At 42.4% G+C, this 10,000-nt stretch overlaps 1 protein-coding gene across 2 annotated transcripts in view; it reads right to left on the bottom strand.

Moving 5' to 3' along the window:
- The window catches only part of LOC125042699 (sodium/bile acid cotransporter-like), a 19,070-nt gene that overhangs the window by 4,727 nt on the left and 4,343 nt on the right, over positions 1 to 10,000 (bottom strand). For both annotated transcript variants that reach the window (XM_047638513.1, XM_047638514.1), the window contains exons 2-5: positions 3,505 to 3,746; positions 3,003 to 3,131; positions 2,230 to 2,373; positions 1 to 200 (exon numbers count right to left, since the gene is read on the bottom strand). The exon at positions 1 to 200 is cut by the window's left edge and continues 7 nt beyond it. In XM_047638513.1, the coding sequence (XP_047494469.1) occupies positions 1 to 200; positions 2,230 to 2,373; positions 3,003 to 3,131; positions 3,505 to 3,585 (554 nt within the window). In that variant the 5' untranslated portion in view covers positions 3,586 to 3,746. The remainder of the gene's footprint in view (positions 201 to 2,229; positions 2,374 to 3,002; positions 3,132 to 3,504; positions 3,747 to 10,000) is intronic.

The following is a 10,000-nucleotide window of genomic DNA, read 5'->3' as shown; positions in this document are numbered from 1 at the left end:
ATGAACAGGTACTGGCAGACGATCCCCAGCAGAGGGCCGATGGGTTTCTTGCTGATGTTTTTGATGATCTTCAAGTCCATGGTGGCGCCCATGTTGATGTAGACGACCGCAACCAGGATGCCGATGGTCAGCGTGAAAATGTCGTTGATCTTCTGGTACGACAGCAGGACCGACATGTCCAGCGTCCCTTCGCCGACCACCTTTGGCGCGAGGAAGAGAGGGCATCGTGAAAAGGGATGGCTTGTGCCTGGACTAAGAAATGGTTCACGTCATATTAAGAGGAAGCCGTTGCTTCGCTGTGGGAACTGAGGGCATTCGAGATTAAACCCGATTTTGTCTACTTGCGAATCACGTAAAGTCGAATTAATTACCTACATACATAAGTGTATGCTTGCATGTCTGAGTATACCTATGTGTGTGTGTGTGTGTGTGTGTGTGTGTGTGTGTGTGTGTGTGTGTGTGTGTATGTATGTATGTATGTATGTATGTATGTATGTATGTATGTATGTATGTATGTATGTATGTATGTGTGCATGCATGCATGTATGTATGTATGTGTGCATGCATGTATGTATGTATGGGTGCATGTATGTATGTATGTATGGGTGCATGCATGCATGCATGTATGTATGGGTGCATGCATGCATGCATGTATGTATGTATGTATGTATGTATGTATGTATGTATGTATGTATGTATGTATGTATGTATGTATGTATGTATGTATGTATGTATGTATGTATGTACGTACGTATATGTATGTAAATATGTATATATATATATACGTATATACATATATATTTATATGTATACATATATATATACACACGTCATCATCAACTGGAACTTGCTAAATTATATCTTTGAACAAGCAAGTTTTTCTAAAGAAATTATTAAATCAGTATTTACTAGCCTATCAAAGGAACACTTAGTCCTCACACATCGCACAATTAATCTAATGTCGCATGTTCTTAAAACTCTACTGAAAATCATCCTACAGAGGATCAGAAGACAACTTCTGCCCGAAATGCCAGAGACCTAGCTTGGCTTTATGAAGGCTAAATATAGGGGGAATGCTATCTTCGTCATGAGAATGTTTGCCGAGAGCCATCCGACACCAGCAAAACATCTACCTGGCTTCCATTGACTATCAAAAAGCTCTTGATAAGTTACGGCACTTAGAAAATCCTCGCAAATGTCCGGATAGATGACAAAGAGATGAGACTAATTCAATCAGTCTTCAAATATCAACTTACAGCAGTCCACATATCCGATGGAACTAACTGGTTCCCCATCGAGCGAGTTGTCCGACAAGGCTGTGTGATGTCACCTTCTTCATTGCGGGAGACTGAAGGTCACCAGGAGGGAAATGCTATCACAGTGGTTGCAAGATCAACAACCTTCGTTATACAAATGAAACAGTTCTCATGGCCACATCTGCAAATGACCTCCAAAAGCTTTTTGGTGCTATTGTGGAAGCCAGCGAACGTTTTGGCTTCCATATCAATAGCAGGGATAACAGGAATGGTAGTTTCAAGTCGGAGGTCCCACTAACTTGTCCACTGAAACAAGGAGAAATAGAAATCCAACAGGTTTCCCCCTTTAGCTAATTAGGACCTCTTGTCACTTCAGATGCTCGTTGCAAATAGGGAAATCAGACGCAGATTCGGACCAACAAAAGATCCCAACAGACCGCAGGTTCTCATTACAAGTAAAAATCATACTCATTAAACATTTGTATGGCCGACTCTCCTATATGGCTCGACATTGACGACTGAAACTGAGGCTGTAGAAACGTTCTACCGCAGGATGTTGCGCACCCCTTACACCGACTAAGTGTCCAACAAGGAGATCCTCAGAAAAATCGGACAGGGACGCGAGTTTCTACAATTGATCCGAGCACGACAAATCTTCGGACATGGAATCCGTAAAGACACATTAGAAAACCTTAGCCTAAGCGGAAAATTTAAAGGCAAGCAAGCTCGGGGTAGGCATTCATCGACAATTTTAATATACAAACACTTTGATACCTATGGAATAAAGCTCGATAACGTTAAACTTGGCGCTAAGTAATTCGTCAAACACCGCATCAGTGATAACACAGAAAAGTGTGTGTGTGTGTGTGTGTGTGTGTGTGTGTGTGTGTGTGTGTGTGTGTGTGTGTGTGTGTGTGTGTGTGTGTGTGTGTGTGTGTGTCTGTGAGGAACGAACACACCATGCAATACGCACAACATCCTGCCGATCGAAGAGCGTGACGCGCACTTTGTTGTAGCCAATAAAGAGGGCGGACACGTTGAGCGAGCCGTAGTGCGTGGCGTTACCGCCAGGGGCGCTGCGGGTCACGTCGCTCACTCCAACCACCTCCGCCACCATCTGCAATACGAAGTGACAAATCAAAATGCAATCAACTGGCAGTGAATTGCACAGACCTGGAATTCAGTAAGTCATCGATATCTGCAAGTCACATGAGGCGACACAGCTGTTCTTATTCACAATTCAAACAACTGTTGTCACTGAGGTTAATAAATAATGATGGACTACATAGTAATGGCACTGCTCTTCTCGCAGATGCGAAATATCCAAGACATATCCAGGGGCGTCCCTTCATGTTATAAGTTGGGGGGGTGACGGGTAAATTTGCCCTGAAAAAATCATTTTTGCCATGCAAATCACGAAAAAGAAAATGCTCACTAGAAAATTTGCCCTGCAGAACTAGATTTTTCCCTGCAAAAAGAGGCTTTTTTAAGAGTTGGGAGTGAACCACCCCCCATACCCCCCCTTAAGTGACGCCCCTGGACATATCCACTATACAGATGAATTACTGAAGCTTATAAGTCAAATGGAATACATAAAGGTAAGAGCTTCAATACCAACAATGAACCATGCCTAAAATATTAAGCGCGGGTCCAGTATATTCCAGCAATGTCACAGCTTTAAATACAAACATACAGTACTTATTCAACGACGTCCAGTCAATGGGAAGCATCAGAGGCGACACTCACCTGGTCTTCCACTGACGCCGTGACCCTGCTGACGTCATCTAAGGGAGTTGACCACGTGACTTCATGAACCGTTCCTTCTATGACGTGAACCAAGTCTGCAGGTTCGAATCGGACGACGACTTGGTCCTCCTGCAAGATAGTGTGCTTGTGGTTTGTTTTTCTTCCCATTTTTGTTATTGGAAGCAGCGAGGGGTTGGGGGTACGTTGTTGATGCGTTGTGGGTATTTATTATTCATTTGTGGGTATTCAACTGCGTTTCTGTATTTTATGAAGACAAATTTACAATAATCCGAAACGTGTTTTCTTGTTATGCGTTGTAGATGCAAAGTAACATTTTTTGTTCCCTGCCTAAATTAACATGCACGGTTTATGAATGCGCTGAAGATGACACTAAAATATTGTCTTATCCTCTGCTTAACTGAACATACATGGCTTATGAATATACAAAAAAATGACATTAAAATATGCTCTATCCTGCAGTAACACACCGACCACCACTTACCTCCTGAGCCGAGCCGAGGCCAGCGAGAAGACCAATCAGAGAGGAGCACAACCACAGTCCCAGTGAACGCCGAACCAACATGGCTGCTCGGTGGGGGGGGGGGGGGGGTCTAGGAAGAAGAGTGCCTCTTGTATGTCACCTAAAGTGGAGTGAGCTGCAGCAAATGCGAGATGCTAGACCATTCTGGCCGAGCAGGGGACTTCTGACCTATTCTGACGCTTCTCTGGAGTTTCGTAGTACATCTGTCAAAATGGTGGTTAACGGTTAAAACAAATAAATGTGCCAGACATCAAAGGTCATAGAGAATTATGGTAAAATATTGTGGCGAAAAGGGTAAAAATGAGTTAACGATTAGGATAAGTGGACAGAAGAAGGGGATGAAGAAGAGAAGGAAAAGAAAAGGAAAAGAAAAGAACCTGCAAAATTAGCTGAGGCGAGGGCTGAGGGCCAGGGCAGGGGATCCCCTGCCCTGGGCCTCAGTCTCCGCCCCTAAACCCCCCACGGCAACAATGAGCAAGGAATTATGGGGGTCATCTGTTAATGGGAGAGTCGTGCGTTGGTCTCTGCGCTTGGCAAATGGGGTAATCTTGTGAGCATTTAACGGTGATATTATTAGGTAATATCTATTTATTTGCTTATTTATCGTATTTCGTATGGTCCTCCTTTCTCTCTGCATTTCCATTTCCGATTTTTTTTTCTCCCTATTTGTCATCTCTGACTGTCTCCCTGTCGCTCTCCCTCTCTACGTACGCACAAATATGCGCACGCGCGCACACACGCACACGCACACGCGCGCACACACACACACACACACACACACACACACACACACACACACACACACACACACACACACACACACACACACACACACACACACACACACACACACAGGCCAGGGATTCAGTTTCATCTTGCTAAGTGGTCTTGACTTCAATCTTAGTAAAGTCAGGATTCATAGTTAACTTTCCTTTAATCTCGGATGGAACAGCTAGCTGTAGTTCGGCCAGACTAGTCGAGTGACAGAATAATTACTATTAGTTTTCTTAACAATGAATTACGTCTAATACCATTAGCAGAGACATACGGAAAGGTAACTGTAGCACCGAGCCAAGGGCGTGAATGAGTCTGACGCCCAAGCACGTGAATTAACCTGGTTTATATTGGGAGAATAAATTAAATTAAGCAACTCGAATTATTTATACTGATTTGCGTCCCCATATTTTTGCTAAGGTAACGAAGTCACCTGCACCAATCATACAAAACGAGGCCACCCCATCCATCAATCCAAGCGTCTCTCCGCCGTGTCATATTTGTCATGTGAACCGTGTCATCCCTCCTGTATATAGACACGCATCCTGACCCGCTCCGTCTCTCCCGAGTGCTTGCCTTGCTCTGATTTTGTCCCAGAGAAGATATTTGGTAACTAAGGTGACCTAATTGACTTCTTGTGTGTGTGTTTTTTCTTCTTTTCTCCGAATGCACTCCAGGGGGTCAATCTTTCAAGATTTTGTTTGTTTGTTTGTTTGTTTGTTTGTCTCCTTTGGAATGCTCGGGCCAGAGACGCGGGCAGCCTCAAACTGGTGCCGCCATCGTGCCCTGCAAACGAGGTCTGAAGCAGTGTGTGTGTGTGTATGTGTGTATGTGTATGTGTGTGTGTGTGTGTGTGTGTGTGTGTGTGTGTGTGTGTGTGTGTGTGTGTGTGTGTGTGTGTGTGTGTGTGTGTGTGTGTGTGTGTGTGTGTGTGTGTGTGTGTGTGTGTGTGTGTGTGTGTGTGTGTGTGTGTGTGTGTGTGTGTGTGTGTGTGATACGGTAGTGGGTTAGTCTATCGTAGATACGGTGGTGAGCTGAGAACCAACAATAATGATTACTTAATCAACTACTCCCCTGGGCAAAGATCATGGGTCAGCCGCCCCAATTTAGGGACCCAGTCAACTACATGAAGCCAAGTCGGAAACATTACGAGAATAACCGAAACGGCGCATCACCAGGTTGTGTTGTAGGGGCCGCGCCCGGTAGCAGCATCCAACGCAGGGATGCTGACATCGTCATTCTGCGACTGCAAACCAACTAACAAGCATGATATCGGCTAAGAGATTTAGATCATAACTATCCAAGATCAGAACATGGAACATTAGTTTATATTGAAAAGGAAAATTGGACATTTTTCTCCACGAGATGGTCAGAATGAATATACAATGTTTAGGTTTGTGCGAAGTTCTGGAAATAAATCAAAATCCCTTCTGTAATTCTGGCCCAAAAACGATCGCTTGCTTCTAGCTAAGATCAAAGCTAGTCCTGTAAATATAAACAGCATAGTAGCCTATGCTCCCACTGCGGATGCTGAAGACCAACAAATTAACAGCTACAGTTATCTTGATGAATTATCCTTATCGTGTAAATCAAAGGAAATTTTGATTGTCATGGATGACTTCAATGCTAAAGTTGGCTCAGAAAAAGACGGGAAGACTGCTGGACTGCACGGACTGGGGAAGCGGAATGAATGCTGAGATAAACTTATAGAATGGTGTAAGGAGAAAAATCTGGTCATCATAAAAACGTGGTTTAACGTACACCCCGGATGGCGATATACATGGGTTAGTCCAGGTGACAGATTCAGAAACCAAATCTACCATGTTATAATTAATTCAAGATACCGAAACGCAATTAAGAACTCCCGCACATATCCGGTGCAGATGCAAAATTAGACTACAATCCTGTGATGATAGTACAGTACAATGTATACTAATCGTGCGTTAAAGAAAACTTTTAACAATATTTTTTTGAGAAAAAAATGGCAAGGTTTAAAAGGAACACCAAGCAATAAGAACTAGTAAACAAAAAAGAACGTAAGAAAGCCAAAGAAAAGTGGCTGCAGGAGAAATGTGATAAAGTTGAGAATCGCAGTTGTAGTCCCAAAGCGATGTTCTAAAGTATAAGAGAGATCACTGGTCAGCGATCATTTTCCTCCCAATATTGCATCAAATCAGCAGACGGCCGCATTCTCCACGAGGCCGAGGATGTTAGTGCTCGCTGGGAAGAATATGTTCAAGAAAGTTTTGGCGATGAACAAGTACCACCAGAAGATCTAGTCCTGGAAGCTATCACATCTGGTCTCTGGTCTCTACAGCAAATACAATCCAGGAAAGCTGCAAGTCCTGACGGCGTATACATAATATAATCGTATATATAATAATCATCATCATCATCATCAACTGGAACTTGCTAAATGATATCTTTGAAACAAGCAAGTTACCTAAAGATATGATGAAATCAGTATTTACTAGCCTATCAAAGGAACACTTAGTCCTCACACATCGCACAATTAATCTCATGTCGCATGTTCTTAAAACTCTACTGAAAATCATCCTACAGAGGATCAGAAGACAACTCCTGCCCGAAATGCCAGAGACCTAGCTTGGCTTTATGAAGGCTAAATATAGGGGGAATGCTATCTTCGTCATGAGAATGTTTGCCGAGAGCCATCCGACACCAGCAAAACATCTACCTGGCTTCCATTGACTATCAAAAAGCTTTTGATAAGGTTTGGCACTCAGAATTGTTTAAAATTCTACCGCAGGATGTTGCGCACCCCTTCCACCCACCAAGTGTCCAATGAGGAGATCCTCAGAAGAGTCAGGGACAGGGACGAGAGCTTTTAAAATTGATCCGAGTACGTTAACTCAAATTCCTCGGACATGCAATCCGTAAAGGTACTTAAGGAAACTTTAGCCTAAGCGGTAAAATCGAAAACAAGCAAACACGAGGTAGACCGAGAAAAAAACATTCCTTGACAATTTCAATAAACACTTCCATGCCTATAGGATACACCCGACAACATGAAACATGGCGCCATGTAGTTTGTCAAACACCGCATTGGTGATAGCACAATATATATATATATATATATATATATATATATATATATATATATATATATGTATGTTTATTTTTTTTTTTTTTTTTTTTTTTTACACACAAATATGCAAATAATATGAGACTCATACATCTCCCTTTCGCCTTTTCATTCACACAGACACTTGCATGTATACAGAAACAATAAAAAATGGTATTCATTTTCATGTTCTTGGAAGAAAAAAAAAATAATAATAAATAAATACTACAAGGTAAATAAAAAAAAAACATCAAGTCATGTGTGGAGTTTGAATCGTAAAGCTGACTATTATATTCCAAGATTATAATATCAAAGGTAGATGGCACCTCGAAATTTGCATTGTTTGTCATCTCAAAACAGCTGCTCACCATAACAATACAGCAGACACATGGCGTCACAAGCAAGGTTTCCGTTCCGGACGCAGCCAGTTTTTCGCATAATCGTTTCAAAGCGTAGACAAAGAAAACCATGTGTATTGATGGGGGACTACACAAGAAAAGATTGCTCCTCCAAGAGGGAAAAGGGTCTAGTATAATACTTTTTCTAGTATAAACCAGAAAAAGTGGTGCCTCTGTGACGTCACAGCTTTTCAACTATAGTAAACGTCTGCGTGCATTTTGTTCGGATGAGTACAAACTGCGAACTACAAGTCTGCGGGAATCAGTTCGTGCGTTTGAATCCTTGCAGTCTGGGAGCAGGGCTGGATGCGCTTTTGTTGTATATAAAAACAATATTTTGCACCCCCAGGGTTGTAGGAGGGCTCATGACAGGGTTAGCACTACGCAAACTGAGTTGGTAGGAATACTCATGGCCACCGAATTTCTATTTAATCGAGGCTCAGGGGTAATTTTCTGCTCTCCAGGCTCTGAACACTCTAGACAAAGGTGCAGGAAATATTGCAAATGACATCAGGATAAACGCTTATCGTGCAAAAGAACGAGGCCATGGTATATGTTTTGCGTAGAGTCCATCCCATGTTGGAATCCCAAGACATGATCATGCTGATCGCCCAGCCAAGTCAGCATGACAAGCAAAGTGTGGATATAGATCTTGGGGTACCTCTTTCTAGGATTTTATACATCATTAAAGTTTCCTTCAAAGAGGACTTGACTAAGTTTATTAATTATCAACGCTCTGAAAGCTGTAGCATAAAGCACTATGACCGGTTTACGCAAGATTCATTTATCTATGGTTTATATAAAGCAAGAACAAGAATCAGGGTTGGATATAGATTGTATTGGCAAGTCAGTACAATTTGTAATGTCGAAGAAACTAAGCGTAAACTATGTAATGAAGAATATAAGCGAACGATTGTACATTATATCTCAGAGTGCCCTGTGTGGAGCCTTTCAGACCAACTAGCATGAGGTACGGAGAACTATGTAACTATTTCATACCATCTTATGTATATACTTATGTTGTATCCTAAATTTGGAATGTAGTATCATATGACCGCATATCAAATGTAGCAATGCCTTTTCACGCCCGAGCTGTACGCCGGCGAGGCAGATGAGCAGATAAAGGACTGCATAATTGCTTCTATCCTGCAACTATATATCATAATAATATAACATAAAATTCAAATGTGATACCATGCATCAAAGGTACCATGTCTGCACAGTTAGCTAGGGTGGTTAATAAAAAAAAAAAAAAAAAAAAAAAAAAAAAAAAAAAAAAAAAAAAAAAAAAAAAAACAGCTGGCCGAAAATTCTATGGCTCAGTAACCCTGGCCACAAGGCCAGCGGTTTGTTTTGATGACGAACCGAGAATTCTAAACAAATGAGGAGACAAACGCGCGTAATTCGCTCAGCAAACATACCGCACCATTCGTTCCTTGTATATCAACTTTCTAACGTTCATTTTTATCATATAGAAAAAACACATCTTTGGTATCTTGGATAAATAGGCTTCCAAACTTAGTTGTGTTGGGCTTTCAGTCACACTCTCAGTGGGCGGTGGAGGGGGGGATGCGATTAAGAAAAGAAATCGGTGAGGAAAAACCCGATTGGCTATTGTATTGTATAGGGCGGAGGTTTCTAATACAAGGACCGTCATTTATCAGTTAATAATATACGCGACGTCATTTTACTGAAACACACACACACACACACACACACACACACACACACACACACACACACACACACACACACACACCGCAAGAGCGGTCTGAAGCAGTGTGTGTGTGTGTGTGTGTGTGTGTGTGTGTGTGTGTGTGTGTGTGTGTGTGTGTGTGTGTGTGTGTGTGTGTGTGTGTGTGTGTGTGTGTGTGTGTGTTCATGCGTGCCTTTGTTCACACATTTTATAAATTTATTTGCTCGCAGTCGCAAGCTAACGAGGAAGTCTGTCACTTTGTGTCTCGTTGAACAAGCGAAGTCGCGAAACACTAACGGGTTGCGATCAGCTGGGAAGGTGCAAGTCATCGTCTGGAAGCTGTCAGCTGTTCTCCGGCACGATCAGCGGCGTCCTCGCCTCTTCAGCATTACTGCTAGCGCAAATATGGAGATTGCAATGTTGGTGATGGTGACGGTGCAAGAGGAAGAGCTAAAAGGGAGGAGGAGGATAAAAGCGAGAGAGAGTAAGAGTCAGAGTTAAAGTTAG

Source organism: Penaeus chinensis, chromosome 32 (assembly GCF_019202785.1).
Source record: "Penaeus chinensis breed Huanghai No. 1 chromosome 32, ASM1920278v2, whole genome shotgun sequence".
Classification (NCBI taxonomy): Eukaryota; Metazoa; Arthropoda; class Malacostraca; order Decapoda; family Penaeidae; genus Penaeus; species Penaeus chinensis.
Note: the sequence above shows the minus strand (reverse complement) of the source record. Positions and strands in the feature narration are given on the sequence as shown.